Here is a 22,949-nt window from a genome sequence, read left to right as displayed (position 1 = left end):
AACAGCTGACTGGCGAAGCCTTGAAGAGGAAAATCTCATGATGTCCCAAGCCATGAAACTTCTCGAAGGAGCGTGGGAAAAGCGCCGGACTCGAGAGAGTGGAATGGACAGAGGACTTGAGGAAGAAATAGAGAGAAGGTATATTTTGCCTAGTTTGAGAGAGGCTGGGGGGGATGAAGGGGGAATTGCACAAGATGACCCAGCGCCGACTCCAATCCCTGCGGCTAGAGACATTCCAAGAGCAGAGGGGGGCCCCTCGCAGACGCCGAATGGCTAAAATTCCTCCTTTAAGTGTGACATACAGGGGAGACCCTAAAGAATTTCTAATTCATGTGTGGAATTATATGCAGATGTATGGCCAAGATCTGGGGTCTGATGAAGCTAAAGTGAGAATTGTATTAATGGCTTTGGAGAAAAAAGCAGCGGACTGGATGGTGGGGCTACATAATAATGACTCCCCTCTTTTAAGATACTTTAACGGATTTATGGCAGCTTTGAGGAAGCATTTTGATGACCCCCTCACTGAACGCAGAGCCAGAATTAAATTTACAACTCTTAGACAGGGGAAAAGATCAGCGGCTGAGTATGTGCAAGAATTTCAGGAGCTGTCAGCTTATATGAGGGGTTGGTCTGAAGAAGCCTTGCTAGACCGTTTCGCTGATGGATTAAACAAAGAGGTTTACCAGCAATGTCTGAACAGGAGACCCCCCCCCCCGGTAGATTGCAACCCTGGTATGAAGCAGCCGCCGACGTGGAAATTGACCTAGCCAGACTTTATTACAAAGGAGAAGGGGAGGGCGAGGAATCCCACCCCTGCCAAAAAACCCCTCCCATGAATGCCGAAAGGGGGGGAAGGGTGGATTTACAGGCAAACCCAAGCCTCCCGTGTGCTTCCACTGTGGGAAGGAGGGGCATCGGGCCGTAAACTGCCGAGTCAAGATCAGCCAAAGCGCCACCCCCTCGGAAAGAGAAAAAGCTAGAGAAACCTCCCAGCAGAAGGAAGGAACCAGCCTTAACAGGGGAGGATCCTTCTCGGCGTTTCGACCCGGAAGAAGGAGAAAACAAAACCCTCAGCTCATCCGATGACAGTGACTCTGATGAGACGGAACGTTGAGTAAGTTCCCGTTCGGGGCCCATAACTGTCCCAGTTGAGCTTAGAGTGCCTTCTTCTGGTAGACAAGAGAAAATTCCAGCTCTTTTGGATTCCGGTTGTTCACGATGCATTATGAGCCCGGAAATAATAGAAAAATTGGGATTAAACTTTGAAAATCCCAATTGCATTTTGCCAATTAGATGGCTCTATTTGGGGGGTGAAACCCTGCTCATTTTGTTACTGAACCTATTGAGATGTGGATGGGAACCCACTAAGAAATGATAAATTTTATTGTAGCCCCAGGGATGGACCGACCCCTTATGTTGGGATTACCCTGGCTACGTAAATGGAACCCACGCATAAATTGGAGGAAAGGATGGTTACGCATTCGATATGCTACGCCCCCTGAAGGACATGCTAGCTCAATTGGGGAAGAGGAAAATTTTCACAAAGTTAGATCTGCGAAAGGCATACTATCGAGTCAGAATTAAGGAAGGGGATGAATGGAAAACTCAGTTTAATTGCCCTCTTGGCTGTTTCCAATTTCGAGTTATGCTGTTTGGACTGCAGGGGGCGCCAGCTGTTTTCATGCAATTAATTAATGAGGTTTTACATGACCACCTTTACAAAGGCGTGATGGTCTATTTGGATGATATCCTTATTTACACGGAAACACGTGAAGAACATGTGAAACTGGTTCGCACTGTGCTCAAGAAACATCGCGCAGCAGAACTATATGCTAAATTGTCCAAATGCAAATTTCATCAGGAAAAGGTGGACTACCTGGGGTATCGCATCTCCCACAAGGGGATAGAAATGGACCCAGCAAAAGTCAAAGCGGTCACTGAATGGGCAGCCCCCCGCACACGTAAACAGTTACAAAGCTTCTTAGGTTTTGCCAATTTCTATCGTAAATTTATTCCTTCTTTTGTCAAGATTGCTCTGCCAATTACAAACCTCCTGAAATTGAAGGGGGGCGAAACCCAGACCGAGTAAACCCTTGAACTGGACTATGGAATGTCAGGCTGCCTTCGAGAAATTAAAACGTCTGTTTGCAGCTGAACCGGTCCTCAAACATCTGGACATGGATTCACCTTTTGTGGTCCAAGCAGATACTAGTGATGTTGCAGTGGGGGCAGTACTACTTCAGGCGAATGCACAAGGGAAGTTACAACCCTGTGCTTATACCTCTTGTAAGCTTACAGAAACTGAGAGGCAATGGGCTATTTGGGAAAAAGAAGCTTTTGCTATCCAGTGGGCTTTAATGACCTGGCGCCATTTTTTGGAAGGGACAAAACACCCTTTTGAGGTATGGACTGATCACAAAAACTTGGAGGCATTGAAAACCCCCAGGAAACTATCCCCTAAACAAATGCGATGGGCACAACACTTCAATAGATTTAATTTCACTTTGAAATATATCCCAGGAGGGAAGAACTTTATGGCGGATGCTTTGTCCAGACTTCCTCAATATAACAGTTCAAAGCTGAGTGTTGTCCAACCTGTCATGCCAATGAGAAGCCTGGCCATTCCTGTTGTCACCAGAAGCCAGGCCAATTCCAATTTGGAAGTCACACAAGACCTCGTTACAAAACATACGGATGAATGCACCATGAAGGATGGCCTAGCTTGGATTGGGGCTAAATTGTACGTTCCCGCAACCATTAGAGCCATGGTCCTTCAGCGTGCTCATGACTCTCGCATGGCCGGTCACTTTGGTTTTGTGAAAACCCTGCATCTCGTCAAGAGGCCATTTTGGTGGCCCTCATTGAAAAAAGACATTGAATCTTATGTGGCTAGTTGCCCCACTTGTGCTGCAGCAAAGCGTCCACCAGGAAAGCCTCAAGGGTTGCTCCAGGCGGTAGCCCGTCCTGAGGCACCATGGAAGGAGATCTCCATGGATTTCATTGTTGAATTGCCAGAAAGTCAAGGAAATATAGTGATTTGGGTTGTTACTGACTTGTTCTCCAAGCAGGTTCATTTTGTTCCTTGTTCCAAGATCCCGTCCGCTAAATCCCTGGCTAAATTGTTTATTACACATATTTATCGTCTGCATGGGATGCCAGACCACATCATCTCGGATAGGGGGGTCCAATTCACCTCCTTGTTTTGGAAGGAGTTTCTGAAGTTAATTGGTTCTGCCCAGGGCTTAAGCTCTGCCCACCACCCTCAAACTAACGGTGCCTGTGAGAGGACTAATTCTGTACTGGAACAATATCTCCGTTGTTTCATCAATTACCAGCAAGATAACTGGGTGGAGCTGTTGCCTCATGCTGAGGTAGCATATAACAACTCGGTTCACAGCAGCACGGGATTTACGCCCTTCAGGGTGGTGTACGGACATGATTTTGTGCCTATCCCCGAGATTCCTCGCGAAAAACCGCAATTATTATCCCTTTCCGAGTGGAGTGATCGCCTCCGGGAGATGTGGCCTTTGGCTTACCGGGCACTGGATGCTGTGCATCAGGCACACAAGAAACAGGCAGATAAAAAGAGGGCAAAGCCAAAGGAATATAAAGTTGGTGATCATGTATATTTATCCACCAAGTTTCTTCAGACCTCTCAAAGGTCTAAGAAATTGGGCCCCAAGTATGTTGGCCCGTTCCCGATTATAAAAGTCATCAACCCTGTCTCTGTACATCTCGAACTGCCTAAATATCTTAATCGTGTCTACCCTGTGTTTCATGTTAACCTCCTAAAGCCAGAATGCACTTCTCTGTTGCGGACTCCCTTACCGGCTCCACCTGCCCCACTCCTGGTTGAGGGTGAGCAACATTTTGAGATTAAAGTAATTTTGGACTCTCGAAAACGTAGAAATCGTGTTCAGTATCTTGTGGCATGGAAGCATTTTCCTCCCTCTCATGCTGAATGGGTCGATAAGTCCCATGTACGGGCCCCTCGACCTCTTCGTAAATTCTACTCTGCCTACCCAGACAAGCCTTGACCTCCATTGATTTCTCTTTTCTTTCCCTTTCCCTTTTTCTTCTATGTTATGTTGTTCGTTTGTTTGTCTGTGCTTTTTCGTTTCTGCAGGCGTGATCATCCCTTTTCTGGAGGAGGGCCGGATGTCAGCCTCTGTTTTGCTGCTTGCTTTTTGGCTGCCATTGAAACGGGGAGGGAGGGCATGGTATTTGGGTGGGGGAAATAATCTGTACAGGAGAACTGTTAGTTGGAAGTTGTTCTCACCATTCATTTGCGCATGTGGAAGGAGGGGAGTTTCGCGCCATGGCCAACTGTCCAGTATTTCAACCTGATGATGATGTTTGAAGATGTCTCCCACCTGACAGTTGTGGTGATATATGATTGGACTGTGGACTGGGGTACAAGGGTAGGGGAATGAATCATGTATTGACATCTATTGTTTTCACGCGCTTTTGCTCAGATCCAGCTTTGCTTTGCTTCTCATCGTTTATAATCAGTAAAAGTACACTTAATTCTGAAACATGGAGTTGAGTGATTTCTTTCTTGGTTATTAAGTGAAGGAGCCGTGACACCTAGGTAGCATCTCTTCCCTTTTTGCCCTAAGATCATTTGTGCATTCTATACACCAGGGGAGGGGGGGCGCTTTGTACAACTTTGTATTTTTTTTTTATTTGACATTTATAGGCCGCCCTTTTCCCTGAGGGGACTCAGGGCGGCTTACAATTTGTAGGAAGGGGGTGCAAGACAAAACACAAAAAGAAAATGTGAAATATAATAAAATAAAACAATAAAACACAACATTCATTCAGCATTCGGGTGGGGCGAAATTAGGGGCTTATCCTCAGGCCTGACGGGATAGCCAGATCTTAAGGGCTGTGCGGAAGGTCTGGACGGTGGTGAGGGTACGAATCTCCACGGGGTATTATGCACCAGTTGCCCCTGTTTTTGGATCATGAGGTTCTGCTCACAATTATTCAGTCTATGGTCATCTTCCAAAAGGATTACTACAATGCTGCTGCCTTTGAAGAGCATCCAGAAGCTCCAGCTGCAATGACATAGGCAATGATATATGTCTCTAAAAAGACACATTACACCTTTGGTCTGTGAGTTTGCATTGGTTACCAATTTGTCTCCTGGTACAATTCAGGGTGCTGGTTTTGATCTTCAAAGCCTTACATGACATGAGGCCATGTTATCTGAGGGACTGCCTCTCCTTGATTACATCTACTCATCCCATCAAACCTGGCAGGAGACTCATGCTGTAGGTCCCATCCATTTAAAAAATCTGTCTGGTGGGACCTAGAAAAAAAGTCTTTTCTGCCATAGCACCTGCCCTTTGCAATATTATTTGCTCTGAATTTAGTCTCAACCCTTATAGCCATCCTGAAAGTCTTAACACATGCATTTTGCATCGGGCGTGGGGATCCCCTGACAGCAGGGATACATCGTGCATAACATTCTGATTTTGACCCTATTGCAATCACTTTCAATAATTGATTCTAACAAAACAATTTTAACAAATTAAATAATTAATGTAGTTGGTATTATAATATGTATAAACCAGTGGTTTTGAGGCATGCTGCCCAGACTCACCTCGTGTGAGATGGGCAGCTATATAGATCTGATAAAACAAACATTAATGAACAGCATTCATGTAGAAAAGGTATAGGTAAAGAATGTTTAATAGGAGCTTAAGGTATATCACATAAAGCAAACTGATTAATAATGTATAAAGTGTCCTAAAGAAATGATAGCATAGGGGTCTCTGAAAATTGTAGTCACTGCAGAAACACTAGGATCCCCTTAATTGACTTCACAAGGTTACATCTCCAAAGGTGACTTGCTCGGTGTCCTGTTCTCAAACTATTTAGGAAGTTGCATACTGTGAAGTTTGTTTTACAAACTAATAGGCAGTCACTGCAGTTACTTCAATAGTAGTAGAATGTGTATACGGTAGATACTCCTTCAGCAACTTGGCTGCTGCCTGCATCCCATTAAAAACCCATTAGTGGAAGATACCCCTGTCCAGGAAAACACATAGCTGGTATGCTAACCAATGTTCCAGATCACAGAACTCATTTGGGCCTCCAATGATTATAAACCAAATTTATATATTGAAGAACACACCCTCCCAACTGAAGCTCTGTGTTGTTAGGATTCACCCTCAGTATTTGCATTTATTACTCAGTTCAGCATCTGAAAATATGCTTGATCAGATATGACAGCATAACAAAAAAAACATGTACATCATCCAAACCGTCTGCAGTCCAATCTACATGGTTTTTTTCACAACTGTCTGCCTCTTTTCCACAACAAACTGCAGTGATGGCACATGAGGTAATACAAACCATGCACTAATAAACCTTTTTCTGACATTTTCAGAGAAGTCATACACAGTGCTTCTGAAGGCTAATCCAATATTTTGCTGCCTAATTCCTGACAATATTCTTACACTCTTAAATACAGTGTATAGAAGACAAGAAGAATGATAGTTGAATAAAAGCAACAGATCATTTTAAAGCATTGGGCTAAGTTAAAGGAAATAAAATTGATCACATGGTGAAAAATGTGTCCTTTATCTTCTAAAATAGCTGTCAGTGATAAGAGTGTCTCTTTTTGTTACAATACAGAAGCAGTCACGTGCATTTTAAATTGGGCTAGGCTTTCAATTTTAGTTCACATTTAATTCTTCTCAAAATGTAATTTCCCTCAAAAAATAAAAAGACAGAAAACTTTATTACAAGAAGGCCTTTATATAATTCTGAGGGCAAACACTGTGGTGCTTAATACTCACTGTAGAGATCTGTTTCATCTAGAATCTCAGACTTGATGATCTCTTCAATTACATCTTCCAAGGTAACAATGCCCAAGACTTCATAAAAAGGATCCCCTTCCCCTTCATTATTCACCCGCTGCACAATTGCCAAGTGAGATTTACCTGCACAAAGTAGTAGACCATGAAATTAGACTTTAGAGCAGAAGGACTGACTACTCAGTTCCAAAATGATACACATATGAATCTTATAATGCAACAACATATAATTTATGGAGATCACTGTATGAAAAATAGGTTAACCTATTCATTACACTGTCCACAAAATAAAATGTTGGTTGTTAAAGAAAAACTGTAAATAAAACATATACCAAAAAAATCCCATACAATTTATGGGATACTGATGCTTAAAAAAAAAAAAAAAAAAAAACCTACCTAAAAGGCATTTTTAGAGGCAAGCATAACTAGAGACATTTTTTTTTCTTGTTGGATACCATAGGAAGTAGGGTTATTTGAGTATTAGGTAGTTGGGAGTGAATTTTTCAATATTTTTTGAGAAGGTTGGATATGGAATTAAGGCGCAAAATGGATGTATTATTTATATTATTTTTAAAGCAGCAAAAAGGAAAAACCACACTGCTACAGATTAGCAGTTTTGCTAAATTTTGGGAGTATAATCTGGAAGTGCTCTGGGAATCACAAAATTGGGGGGGGGGAGGTTGGTCCACAAATTATCTAATCCTATTAAGGTTTTTCACCTTGTAGAACATTAAGTCCCGTAACAAGAAACAGATGATATTCCTAATATCTTTAACCATTTCACAAAGATTATCATCATTACCATATCAAATGCAACAGAATTTAATTTTTTTAAATCCAAAATATATAAAATATATTAAACAAAACAAGTCCAACCAGCATAAATTCAATTAAAGCAATATCCAAACAACAAAGCACAAACAAAGCTTTATATTAAAATAGAAATTTTAAACATCAGAGATTAATATTTTTACCAGCCATGCAGAGTCACTGACAGCAAATAGGCGGTCATATAAATTCAAACAAACAAACAAACAAACAAATAACGTATCTTCCAAGAAACTTGTACGCACAAAATCTAGTTTGTACTACATTATGTATGCATAATTATATAACTGATATGCATTATGTATGCCTATTATTTAAATTTTAAATAAATTTAAAATAGCTTTCATCAATTGCCCTCTCTTCAGGAAAATATTTACTAATTATTATGTGCTATACCATTCATCTACAAACAATTGAATTTGATCACTTGAGATTTTAGAGAATCAAAACAGTATTTTACGGAATGACAGGTAAAGATTGTAATTTGTTAAGAGCAAATGACTGAAGATTAAATATGACATTCTCAAGCATATTTGATTGTACTTATTAATTTTTAATATATTTATATAACCCTATTACTTATTTTTAACCAATTGTATTTTGTATAAATGAGTTCCAAGTTTCATTATATTTGACTGTAGCAAGTCTACCTGTATTGGCCATCTGTCCATAGGTGGTAAATGTAATCACGTTTTCAATCCATTGATTGAATGGGGCTATACATTTATCTGTCCAATATTGCAGTAGACATAGTTCTTGACTTACAACAACAATTGGGACAAGAATTTCTGTTATGACAACCTTCTTTGCCGTGGTTGCTAAGTGAATTGTTGAAGCTGTTAAGTGAAACATGAAGTAATTAAGTGAGTCTCATTTTTACCATTGCCTTTGCTTGGCAGAAATTGGCTGGGATTGTCGCAATGACCTCAGAATGCTGTAACCATTGTAAATATAGGACAGTTATCAAACACCCAAATTTTGATTAAGTGATTGTGAGAATGTTACAACAATTGTAAGTGTAAGGACTGGCTGTAAATCACTTTTTTCAGTGCTGTTGTAACTCTTTGGACAGTCTTTGAACCACTAATTAATGGTTGTAAATGAAGGATTATTTGTATCTGTATCACCCTTTTGACCACAGTAAAGCCACGGAGAATGCATTTATGTTATTTGTCAAATTTCATGTATTGGTATGTAGTTCAAGAGAATATTATGGACTATGAAAGATCATTTCAATAAATTATTATTTCAGCAAAATTACCATAGGCATAGATTTGGAAAGATTTGACAATACTCATTATGAAGAAGTGGTTGATGGAGATAATAGATCTTGCTGAAATAGATAAATTGACTTGTTTGATTTTAAAAAAAAGCATTATCTACGTTTATTGGTGACTGAAAGCTTCTTCTGGAATTTTTGTGTAAAAATGAAAAAAAGAACCAAAAATGTTTCGATAATTACACAGGATAGAGTATAGAAAGAAGAATAATGAGATAATTTTGGAGCCAGGCTCAATATATTTATACATATAACTGCTGTGAATAATACTGGAGGCTACTTCTTCATACCTTTTTTCTTTCTTTTCTATTTTTTTCTCTTCTTTGCATTTTTCCCTTTATTTTTCTCCCCCTACTTTATCTTGGTCTGTGTTAGTTTTTTTTCTTCTTGTTCAAAAGTTTTAATTTTAAAAAATATACAAAAAGAGATATTAACCTCTGGGTTAGGTCATATTTATATGGCTTATTATATCCCAACAAAATGCTGTTTTTGACCATTCTTATTTATAGAAACATAATGGAGGTCAGTTAATTCTAAATATTATGTCAGTACATCAAAGAAAAATACTACTAATCCTCATTTACTCACTGGAATTAGGACTAGTCACTCAATTGCTAAATAGTGTGGTAGTTAAGCATGGTATTATGTGACTGCGCCAACTTACTCAAACATCAATTGCAGCAGATCTGACTGCAGTCGTGAATCACTATGGATTGTTAAGCATTACATTACATGCGCTGGTTGCAAGTTTCCAAATTGTGATTACTGGACTGCTGGGACATGGTGTTGACCACAACTTTGAGGGCCAATTGTCTCTACTTTCAGCATCATTAGAAGTTTGACTGATCACTGAAGAAGTGGCTAGCAAAGGAGGGCTATCTATAAACTAACTGATGTTTTGACTAATCACATAAAAGTATTCCTTATTAACTAACAACAGCACAATTATCCACAATTAAAAAATAGTTGAATTCAAGACACTCACTCTTTAATATCTATTCTGGATGTTAGATTACTACCTCAATGGAAGATGCAAACATTTTTTTTTTAAAAGACATTTGTATAAGTTAGAATTTGGTTCAAATATCTTAGGCTTATTGAACGAACAATCAAAATATCCTATTCAAGCAAATGGATGTTTAAAGATATTCTGGAAACAGTAGATCAGGGAGAAGACCTTAATAATTGACATAAATACTGCATCAGGTCAAAATAATTCAGTTCACTAAACTTCACATCTGCTTTCCCAGGGACCTAACATAAGCAAATTCTTTGAGAATGCTGTCTGTTGAAAGTTAAATTCTTTTGCTATTCCCAGCTTGTGATCATTTAAAAGGAATTTTCCAAAGCAAGGTCTAATATTAGACTTAAAATGAAGTTTCCATTCCACTTACGCGATATTCTCACCAAAGTAACTACTACATAATCTGATTGTCTTGGAGCTACTCGTTTAGATGCAGATGACCATACTTCAAATACCAACTGAGCCACACTGGCAAAGCTTGTCTCAAAGAAACCTTTACAGTGTGAATCATTATTACAGTCATACTTTGCATTTATAATTATGTACAATATCACAAACTTCATTGGGCCATAAAAATGAAAACCCTTCCTTGCATAATTATATTTTGTTATCAATTTGCAATTCACAAAATGGGCTCTATGTTACATGATATATCAGAATCAACGTAAGTTCTAGTTATTGTAATTGTCTCAAAGAAAGACAACAGAGATTTATTTGGTAGCAAAATACAGTGTGCACAGTATTTTGTGCAGATACAAGTAAAGGTATGGAATCATTTTGACTTAAACTACCCATTTGAATGAAGTTTACATTTTAAATTTGAAGTCAATAAAACATATTAATGAAAATAAATAACACACAGTTTCACTACCCTTAATTTTTTATCTCATACTTTGATGCTTTAAAACAGTAAATAAGAAACATGAATAACTAACATTTTATTCCAATCTTTAATAGTATAGTTTATATATTTGCTCTTTTATAGCTCTATGGAAATTAAACTCCTTTTAGAAAAAATAAAATATACATTATGATATCATCAAAAGGATTTTTTTGACATGCAAATATTAGGAAAAAATTACTGGACCTCTAAACCAAACTAAAGCTATTGATATGTTAGGTAGTGTGGGTAGTTAATTTGCAATACAGTTAGCAGCTTACTTTACTTCTATAATGCTCTTCTTCCCAGGAATGTATGTTTTGACATGGCTGCATCTAATGAAAATAGTGTAAAAAACAGCAATAAAATACATATTTGAAATGGATGGGTTACATTGTGTATTTTTACATAGAATTTAGATAATTACTGCTGAAAGATTTGTGAAGCATGTGCCAAAGATTTAGATACAGAAATAAAGCATGGTATGTTTAATTGTTAGATTAATCAACAAAGCATATGCTTATTAATTAATAAGGATTAATTTTAATCAGTAGGAAACCTTAAAAGACTACAGACCACCTCACAACTACCTGTGGGTTTTTTTGTATTGAAGTTATCTATACAAATTCATTGCCAGACAAATCATGTTTTTTTGCGTTAACAAGTAGTGATACTGATAGGTTTATATGTAAATGTATGTCTGCATATATAAATACATGTATACATAATAAAGAAGGTTGGTGATGAGGTTGAGAAGGTGAGGGAAAGGGAAACTTTGTAAACTTTTTGGAAAAGAATCTAGATGAGTTCTTTACTTTTACAGTTAACCAAATATGATTGCCGAAAAGAAATTTAAGAACTACTTAGTGTTATATCATTTTTTCTTCATTCCACTTAGTTATGATTATATACAATTATTCAAATATATATAGTTTATTCAATAGCTCTCTGCCCATACAGTTGAAACCAATCTTTCCAACTCCCACATTAAAATATCACTAATTCTGAAGATTTGACAATTGTCCAAACTGAGAAAGGAAGTGGAAAATGAACAAAATATTAGAAAGATCCTGAAGAGAATGAAGCCTTTTTTGTTTCTTTAGATGCTTAGAGAAGAACTGAGATAGACAAACTGAAATAATGGAAATGTTTTCTATGATTCTTAAAATGAACCAATGTGCACAAAAGGGTATTATTTATAACAATATACTTATAATGCAGCAAGAGAAGTTCTCATAGAAACCTAATTTCCTTCAGCATGTCAACATAGTGCTTTTGTTGTTGCCAATTAATTTCACTGGACCCTGCGATGATGGATAGGAATTCTGAAGTACTTTCTATTTCCCTTGAGAACCTATAGTCCATTTCCTTTTTAAGTTAATAAAAATTACTTATAATTATTATTTTACTCCGTCAGTCAGGTTTGCCATATTGGTGCCATTTTGTATTTTGAGATCAATATTTTAAGAAAGTAGAAAAAATAAGAAATAAGGAAAAATAAGAAACCAAAAAAATCTGCACATTGATACCAGTGCAGTGATGGATTCCTACCGGTTTGGACTGGTTCAGCCGAACTGGTAGTGGTTTGGCAGCCTGGGCCGTTGGAACCAGCAGTGATCTAGGCCTGCCATACCCCTGAACCAGTTCTCTGGGCAGGGCCTTAGGCGGCACCATGTTGTTTTTTGCTTCTGCGCATGCACAGAACAATTTTTATTGCACTGCGCATCAAGCGTGTGCGGCGCGACCACAAGCGAACTGGTAGTAACGACTGCCAGAACCCACCCCTATACCAGTGATAGCCTATTGGAAATCAACGACACAAACCTTTCTGTTTTAGATTGCTTTTTCTTTTATTTGTAAACTTCCCAATGATGAACAAGCTCAAAACATGACTTCTTGTCTAAATGGAGACTGCTATACTAATATCATAAACCCACAAAGCTTACTAGAATGGCATTATACCAGAGTGTTGGAAAGTTCAGACAGAGCACAAACAGGTAGTCAAGTTTCAACAACATTAAAAAAACAATAACAAAAATGGTGCTCTACTTAATATAGCAACTAACAGTAACATGGTTGAGAAAGCAACTTGATGAATGACTATCATGTTTTAGTCTTCTCTTTCTCAATCAACTTTTATTCCAAAGTTATCTGGAAATAAGAGAATTCTGAGAATTCGCTAGAAAAATGCATAGTAATTATCCATGTTTTAAAATCTAATTTTTAGTATTGGGAGAAATAATTTGGTATGAAAGTACTGACACCTTAGTCATTCATCCTGATGCGTGCAATTCAATAAGTAAAAGGCATGGTTAAACTTTTAAAATCAGGAAACGAAATTCACTGCCTTTACCAAATGAAAAATGTTGTGTGACTGCAATATATTACTGACCTAGTTCAGGATCTTAGGGGTTTAAAAGTGTTGCCTCCTGAATTCATTGCCAACATTTCTGGATTTTCTAATGCCAATTGCCACTTCAAATAATTTGAGGTTTCTACATAGCACTGTTTTATTGAAAAAAGGTGCCAACAATGTGTATTTGTTTACATTTCTTCCAAATTTGCCTTTTACCACATGGGAACCAATCTTGCTGCTAGGCAAGAAAAAAATCTATATCCCCGATTAAGACAGTGAAACAAAGTAAATTCAAATCTCAACTTGATGCTATCTGGTATGCATTCATTAAATGCATATGCCCCTGAATGTTTTGAGAAATATTTTTTAAGTGCAGATAGTAAATGCTGCTAATTATGCAAAAATGTAACCTGTTACTTTCATCCATCAAGCTTATAAAAGAAAAAGCATCTAAAGCAAATGAAACAAAGGATCTAATGTTAAATAACATAATTACCTTTAGTTTTTTTAAGCAAATAGATTTATTTTTGACATCAATATGCAATATAACAATCAGAAACGTGATGGATAGATATCCTCTAGTAAATTCTCTATCCAATGACATTTTGAAGCTTTCTACCCTATAGCACAATGATGGTGAATGTTTTTCTGCTCGGATGCCAAAAGGGCCCACACATGCACAATAGCGTGCACGTGCATGCCTATATCCATAATGCAATGCCTTCCCCACATATGCGCGCACATCTCCCTCACACTCCCCCCCCCCGCATGCGTGCAGGCCTCACTGAAGCCTCCGGATTTCCAGTAGGCCCATTGGGCTGTTTTTCGCCCTCCCCAGGATTCAGGAAAGCCTCCTGAACCCTGGAGAGGGTGAAAAATGGTCCAACAGGCCTACTGGAAGTTCAGAAATGAACTTCTGGTTTGCCCGTTGGGCTGTTTTTTGCCATTCACAGGCTCCGGAGGCTTTCCTGAAGCCTGGGGAGGGCGAAAATGGCCTCTCCCACCCTCCGGAAGGCAGAAAATCAGCTGGCCAGCATGCACATGTACACTGCAGCTGACATAGGGCAATGCATCACGTGCCCTCAGATATGGCTCTGCGTGCCACCTGTGGCACATGTGGCATAGGTTTACCATCACAGCTATAGCACCTTTGCCTCTTTGCCATTTTTGATACTGCCCTCCCTTCAATTTATTAGCCAACCATTTTAAGTACAAAAGCACTACAGAAGGAAAAGCAATTTGTTTCCCAGGCCATATCAATAACAGAGAAATCGTCATGAAATTTTAGGTATTAGATGAGCATTAATAATCAATTTATTAAGGGATGATAAGAACCTTATACCATTAACAGCAAATTCACTTTAGAGATCCTTAAAGTTTTGAATACCTGTCAAAAGTAACTTTTCTTGCATCTACTTCCACTGTAACACTTGGGTATAAATGTTGAATTTGTGCCAGAAATAACCACTATGTTGTGTTATATTGTTTCACCAAATGAAATGGTAAAGTTACAATCTAGATTACAATTGCCAAACAAAACTGAGACAAACATTGACAGTACCACATTAATGGCATTATATTTTTTAAAAATCAAGACAGAATCAGTGTCTATTTCCCTAAAATTAAAGTTACTTCTACAGCACATTGTAACAATGATTACTTTGTGTATCAAAAGAGATCAACTCCCCCCCCCCCTATTATTCTTGGATTTCTTTCAAGATGCAGTCTTATCTTCAAGAACCATGGAGGAAAACAATAAATGATCAGAACCAGCTGCTTCACACATGATGTTAAATGTTGGAAATCTCAGTACATCCTTAAATCGTTTAAGAGAACCCTATCTCCCTGGCAGTGAACTTCAGCATCCATTTCTAGAAATTCATTACACTGTACTGGTTTAGCAGACTGGTACTTAAGTTCCATTATTTAATTCTAGTTCAGGTAATTCAGGCAGATGAACCTCTTTGGCTTAGTTTCATGAACCACATCTTTGGCAGACAGCAGATCATGCACAATCCTTCTCTCCTCTACCTTTTCCTTCACTTCCTCATATTCCTCTGGTGATGAGTTGTGATCCTCAAGCCAGCCACATCACTGAAAAAAGAAGAAAGGCACGTGACCCAGGACAATAAATGTATCACATATAGCTGCCATTGTTACTCCTACAAATAGAAAAATACAAGGAAAGAAGATAAGCATGACAGTCCAAGGGACATATTTTGCTTGTGATGACATACAGAAGATATGTGAGCTGGGGGTAAAAGAATGCATGCAAACTATGAGCATTTGGAAAGGGAAGTAGAAAAACAAGGCAAAGAAAGATGTGTGGAAAAATAAGGCCACATTTTTGTGAAGAAACGCTAGTAATTACACAATGTGACAGAATACCAAGCAATAAAATAAATGAGAATATTGTTATTTCTCTAATAACATATTTCTCTGTCTATTTTTAAAATTATTTTATCTGTATGAGACACAATATCTCTATAATGCAACCCTGAATAGAAGAATACTGTAGCCTAAAGGTCACAGCAGCTTAAAAATATAACATAACACAGCATAGTTTAGCTTACCAGTAGCAAAAGTACAATGAGCAATGCTGCCTTTTGTGTTGGCCTTCTCTGTTCTGGTACCACCTGTAAAAAAGTGGAATGCTGGCAGCTCAGATCTTACGAGTTCTGCTTCTCAGATAACTCAAAATGTTGAATTCTTTGAAGAAACTGTCTCCATGCTTAAGGTAAAGAGTTGCTCAGAGATAAAATTTGTACTTGGCGTCAGAAGGTATAATGAAGACAGTTCACATGACTAACCAACAAGAAATGCTGTATTTTTATGCTTCCGTAGTTTTTAAAACTGGACCAAATTGGGGCATCTCTTTTGGGACTACTTCTATAGACTTTTTGTACCCCAGTAATTCCAGAATCTGGAAATACTGTGTCTGCAATTGTTTTTTTTTTCCTGCCCAGTAACCCCCTGGAGTCTAGTCCTCCGAAAGTCTAGTTCACACCATACAAATTATTTTAAATCCAATTGTGCAGCATCTTGTGAAATTCATCATTACTTTCCAGATATATTTACAATTCTGGGCACCCAAATAGAGAAAGAAGTAATAAAGCTTATATCTCACAGCTTTCAGAAACAGCATGCCGAATTTGATTCTATCAATATACAAAAGTTTAAACTAATAAACATTTGATGATAACATATAAGTTTAAAAAGTTATATCTAAAGAAAACCAAGAAGAAGAAGAACTTTGTTTGACTAGAGGTTTTAAGTAGCAGTTAAGATTGAACTGGGAGTATGGAGTGGGTGGGTAACTTAATTCAAGTTACCTTCTCAAAATGTTCCTGGAGGTGGAGGAAGAAATATTCTTCTCTAAGTTCATGAAGAAAGATAAGATATAATTCTAAGGAATGAATCAGCATTTTATTGATAGAAAGAGAATGGCTGAAATATCAAATACAGGATTGTCCATAATACAGAAGGAAGACAAGTCCAGTAATTTATTAGCAAATGGATATGATTTTTTCTTCTTGGGTATGAATATCACACTACTTTAGTATGCGAGACCACCTACTGCCACCGGTAGCCTCCCATTGGCCCGATGCGATCCCACAGAGTTGGCCTCTTCAGGGTGCCGTCGGCCAGACAGTGTCGGCTAGTGACCCCCAGGGGGAGAGCCTTCTCTGTGGGAACGCCTTCCCTCTGGAATGAGCTGCCCCTGGAGCTTCGTACAATCCCCGACCTCCGGTCCTTCCGACGTGCCCTAAAAAGTTGGCTTTTCCAGCAAGCCAGCCTGGCCTGAACAAAACAAAACAAATTATTGATTACTGTTAATTTTAATTTGTATTCTTTTAAAAAAATGTCAATGTCAATTTTAATTGGGTTTGGGATATTCTATTTAATTTTTTAAAACTTTTGTATTATGTGTTTCTTTTAATGTTTTACACCGCCCTGAGTCCTTGGGAGAAGGGCGGCATATAAATCTAATAAACCTAAACCTAAACCTTAAATAAAAAATAAATCTACATAAGAAAGAACAATTAAAAGAATAAACAGCAGCAGCAGAGAAAGTAGGAGACTTAAACTTGCTTTTCCCCCCAATGCATAATAAATATCTAAACATGGCATTATAAACTTATGTTAGAAATATTTCCAAGTTTATCTTACATTCAAAATAATTAGTTACCAAAATGAAAACAATGAAATACATATTTGTCAAATATGGTATCAAAATCCTGGATTTTAGGTCATAGTATCTGGGAAGGATAAATAAAAGAAAGATGCTAATCCAGGATCCTTTACTGTAAGACAGGGGTGTCAAACTGGTGGCCCACAGGCCGGATGCGTCACACACAGACCATGCCCACCACAGCTCCACAGAGGCAAAAAAATCACAATATGTCACGATGTCATGTGACATGATCAAGTTTGATAACCCTGCTGTAAGATCAGCACTTAGTAAGTAAACTTGCTTGCTTAGTAAACTTAATGAAGAAGCCAGAAGAAATTGGATATCTAATTATATAAAGGATTTATTATTTGCGTCTCAAAATTACTATGCAATTGGCTGTATTTTCACTTCTCTGCGTGGATTTATAAATTCCATACCAAGTATAAAGAGCTATCTATACATAGAATTTTCAGGAATAATCACCTAGTTCATGTATTTTTATATATAGAATTCTTGGGTTGATAATTTATTTACTGCTTAATTTTATTTTACTTTATCATTTATTAATTGGAAATGGTTATCTGTGGGACTCTCTCTCTCCCATTGTTTATGCCTATTTGATAAAACCAAGGAAGGTCTTCCATGCTCTAGGTGCCCACCACAAAGGAAACATTTCCTTATAGCATTTAGAAAGTATGCCTTTTCTGTTGTCACTTCTGTTCTCTAGAACAACACTTTCCCCAAAGTCTGCACCCTTCCTGCCTTGGTTGCTCTTCAGAAAGTATTAAATTCAGGTGCTGGTTGTCACCTTAAAAGTCCCTCATGGCTTAGGACCAGGTTATTTACCAGATTGTCTCTCCTCAACTGTTTCTATCCATCCTATCCAATCTGGCAGGAAGGGCTAACCCCAGGTACAGTCAGCTAAGGAGCATTTGCTGGGGGGTAGGTGCAGAAGAAAACATTTACTGCCATGGTTAAGGTGACCAGACGTCCCGATTTCAGCAGGACGGTCACACTTTATAACAATTTGTCCCGTGTCCCGGGCCCTTTTAAAAAAGTCCCGATTTTCTGGCTTCATGTTGAAAGCCCAGTGGATTTGCTTAAGAAATCCTAACCGGGGCAAGACAAAAGACACCCTGTCTAATTCCTCTCTCTGTCTCAGTACTTTCATTGAAGATATTAAAACGTTAAAGCAACAAAACGGACCCCCCCCTCGCACCCCTTTTACCTCATTTTATAAGAAAAATGACCAAGTACCATAGAGCTGCAGGAAACACTTTGCCTAGAGTAGTTAGTAGCAACTGTTCCTTCCTGGATTTCCCGGATGGGAGGGGCACGGAGGTTAGAGGTTGGCTCGTATGGGAAAAAATGGTGGCTCCTCGCTGGGACTATTTCACCATTTTAATTTGCTCAGTTCTTTGTATTAACATCTATATCATTCTGAATTGACTTGGAGTTTCTGCCTGCTGGTAAGTGAGCTGGGGTTTTTTTCTTTTATTTTTTTAATGCATTTTAAAATAATGTAGGTTTTTAAAAATGTGCAGCTGCTGTTTTTTTATTCAAAACAATATGTGTAACACTATGATGTGCCATGGAAAAATCATTTTAAAAAAACCCTGAAAGAACAAAAGGTTTTTTTAGGGTATTTTTCTGATCAAAACTATCATTGTTTCTGCATGACACCCTTAATCACAAATAGCCAATTACACTTCATTCTAAATAGTTTTATTTCCTTTATTGTATGTGATTACTCAAGTCCAAAAACTGAGTTAATTGGATAAACTCAGCTCCACAATTTACTAAATATACAGTTACAGGAATTTCATGTATAGTATGCTGTCTCTTAGGGTTTATTGAACATAGGAGAATAATATGAGAGGGATTTGATGTAAAATAAGCTCTTTTAATGAATTCAAAATCAACGCAGCAGACAAGACATGGGAGTGAACATAATACACACTTTAACAATTTTTTTTTTCTTTTAGCCATCAAATACTGCAGCAAGTGTGTCAGTAATAATAGCAAGACAGGCATAGGATTTTCCAGCCAGGTTAATTTTACTTTTTTATGGTTTTGATGTATTTAATTTTATCTGTATTAGAAATTTATGAAGGCTGTGCAACATTTTGAGGTGATATAGAGTATGTAAAAGCATGAATACAGTAGAACCTCTGGTCACAACCATGATTTGTTCCATAACTTTGGTCGCAAACTGATTTGGTCATGAATCAAACCTAATTTTGGAAATTTGGCGCTTACAAAAAAAATGGTGCAGAAGGGGAAATCAGCAGCGGGGTGGGGGAATGTGAATATTTTGGTCAGAAGTGTTCGTGACCAGAGGTTCTACTGTATAACATCTTCACTTAAGACTTAAGATTCACTTAAGATATAACATCTTCACTTAAGATTCACTTAAGAACTGTGGCAAGAAAGGTGGTATAGTGACCAAAGTTACAATGGCATTGAAAAAAAATGACTGATGACCATTTTTCACACTTAGCGACCATTTTCACACTTAGAGACTGTTGCAGCATCCTCATGGTCACGTGATCAAAATTTTGATGTTTGGCAACAGATTCGTATTTATGATAGTTTCAGTGTCCTGGGGTCATATAATCACCTTTTGACAAAGTCAAATGGGGAAACCAGATTCACTTATGCTACTAACTTATCAGCTGCAATTATTCACTTAAGAACTGTGGCAAGAAAGGTGGTATAATGAGCTGAGTGACCAAAGTTACAATGGCATTGAAAAAAGTGACTGATGACCATTTTTCACACTTAGCGACCATTTTCACACTTAGCGACCGTTGCAGCATCCTCATGGTCACGTGATCAAAATTTTGATGTTTGGCAACAGTTACAATTTATATTTGTAAATTGTAGTTATGCTGAAATAAAAAAAATTACAATACTATTTTTGCGTTGTATGAAAATTTTTGTTGCTCCATATAAATTTTTTTATCAAGCCCCTCCCCCCCCAGTCAAAGGTGTCCCTCTTTACCAATCTGAAAATCTTGTCACCTTAGCCATGGTAGTTGCCCTTTCGAACATCATTCCTGTGAGATTGGATTGGCTTTGTCCCTGTTGGCCTTTTGTAAGGTCTTGAAAATTTAGATTTCTGCTCAGGTCTGGAGCCCCAGATGTGGGTTAGAGTAAATCTCTGGGCTGTAGAAATGATAGGTTAGATCAGTGTACAAGCTGGCTGAAGAATTCTGGGAACTGAAACCTAGACATCTTAAAGCTGCCTAAGTTGAGAAACACTGGGTTAGATCATGCCCAGCTACTACTGTATATGTTTTTATTTTTGCTTTATATTGTGTATTTCTTGTTTTGGTCTACCGATATCAGCCGTTGTGGGTAAACCAGACAGGAAACAGCTAGATGAGCTAATTCTACTTTATTGGAAGGCTATATTAACAGAATCTTGCAAGAAGGTAAAAATTCCCACCATCTCTTCTACTGCCTCATAGCTCCTTCCTAAGTTTCTCCCCCATTAAGCCATTGCTGGTTCTTATGTCTCTTGTTTGATAGTTTCTTTGGTAGCATCTCTTCCCCTCTTTTCCCTAAGATCATCCACACATTCCATTATATTTATAAGCCAGATATAGCCAGATAAAAATGAAATGGGCAACTATATACATCGAATGAATGATCAGGCTTTTGCTACCAGGCCCTTACCAAGGCAGATTTGTGAATTGCTGATATAAGTTTTTAAGTTTTCATATTCTGGATGATTATTTCATGTGTTTTTATTGTTATATTATGCTTTTAACCATTTCTGTATTCCCCTTAAAGTTACATGACTATTACATAGCTTTATAAATCAAACTACTTAATAAAATATTCTAATATGTTGCTTTTCATTTCCTATTCTTGGCATCTCTGACACGGTGAGTTCCAGAACAATTTTAGAGCAAAATCTTACCTTTACTACAACTAGTATGGACAGTTAGCTGGCTTCCTTAGCAAACACAATTCTATACCCTATTCTCCCAGATGGGATAAGTTTCCTTTTTAAAAATATTTCCAATGTATAACAATGTGATTCTGGGAAAGAAAGAGTTAGGTGCACTCAAGGACAAACAAAGAAATCTAACTCATATCAATTTCTAGGAAGAGAAATGAAGCAGCATTGTTTAATTTTATTTTGGTTGTGTTCAAGGCCCTTCCTGATTCCTAACAAAGATACTGACAGTATCAATCTCTATTTGGATGAGCCTACCAAGCAAATTCACTCTTGTTTTTCAGTCATTAAAATCAACACACATACATGTTGTAGTTATGTTTCTTCACAAATGTTATTGTAAGTAGGTATGGTTGTGTCAGTTTGTGCTTTAGGTCAGTGTTTTTCAACCACTGTGCCGCGGCACACTAGTGTGCCGTGACATAGTGTAAGGTGTGCCGTGGGAAAAACACCTTATATATAGTCAATATAGGCACAGAGTTAAAAAAATTTAACATTTTCTAATGGTGGTGTGCCTCGTGATTTTTTTCATGAAAAAAGTGTGCCTTTGCACAAAAAAGGTTGAAAAACACTGCTTTAGGTATTGTAATCTGATCATTGGTAACATACCTCAGAAAGCCTAGGGCTGATCATAAAGAGATGCACCTGTAAGAACCCTATGACACCTTGATTACCAGAAGTCAGTAGGTATTTGTCAAGTACTAATTTTGGAAAGAGCCAGTTTGGTGTGATAGTTAAGAAACTGAAAGACCACGAGTTCTTTCTTAGGCATGAAGCTAACTGGGTGACCTTGGGCTACTCTCAGCCCTAGGGAGAAGGCAACGGCAAACCAAATTTTGCTCTGTACTTGTTCAGGCAATAGTCAGAAGTTAATACTGACCCAAAGGTATCCCCTACACAAATTACAAGAATAACTTTGTTTCTTTATCTAATTAGTTCCCTAATACATTATGCAAATTATAATCATAATATATCTTGATTTCAGCAAAGCATGAAAGTACCTCATAATACACTAGTCAGCAGCAATAGGCTGGAGTAAATAACAGTGAAGTGCATACATAACTGACTTGAAAATGGTGACCAAAGAAAGTTCAATAATGGTTCCTCATCAAATTGAACAAGTGTTGCTGACAATCAAATGAGGTGCCAAAAGAACCAGTCCCATGCTTCTTTTTAATAATTTCATCAATGTTTTGGATGAACAGGTGGACAGAATGCTTACCCAATTTGCAGGGGCCAGCAAGATTGCTTGGGATAACTAATATTAGAAGACTAAAATAAAAGTCAAAACAATCCTGGTAACTTGGAGAAATGGATTGAAAGTAACTAAGAAATTTAACAGAGAAGTGCAAAGTTGTTTAATTAGGAAGCAATGAAAATCAAATGCATATGCACAGAACAGGGGATATTGGGATAGAAATTGGGGTTGATTAGAGTTTATGTGGTAGCATTCTTGTAAGAGGAGAGCTGTCTATTGTGGCAAAAATCTTATAGCATTTTTTCCAACCAACATATATTATTAGAATGCAAGGCATGATTTTACCCTATTTAAGATTCTCCTAAAATTACTGCAATGTAAATAGTTATCTAAAGATGCAAAGATCTTCAGTTCCC

General features: G+C 37.7%; 1 protein-coding gene across 5 annotated transcripts in view; it reads right to left on the bottom strand.

Annotated features, from left to right (window-relative positions):
- Positions 1–22,949, bottom strand: part of CNNM2 (cyclin and CBS domain divalent metal cation transport mediator 2) — a 156,489-nt gene that overhangs the window by 41,442 nt on the left and 92,098 nt on the right. For all 5 annotated transcript variants that reach the window (XM_087725768.1, XM_087725765.1, XM_087725764.1 and 2 more), the window contains one exon: positions 6,810–6,953. In XM_087725768.1, coding sequence (XP_087581894.1) covers positions 6,810–6,953 — 144 coding nt within the window. The remainder of the gene's footprint in view (positions 1–6,809; positions 6,954–22,949) is intronic.

Source organism: Thamnophis sirtalis, unplaced genomic scaffold (assembly GCF_051295495.1).
Source record: "Thamnophis sirtalis isolate CommonGarterSnake01/CBP01778 unplaced genomic scaffold, rThaSir2_p1.2 scaffold_11, whole genome shotgun sequence".
NCBI classification, from domain to species: Eukaryota; Metazoa; Chordata; class Lepidosauria; order Squamata; family Natricidae; genus Thamnophis; species Thamnophis sirtalis.
This window is presented reverse-complemented; position numbering and strand designations above follow the sequence as displayed.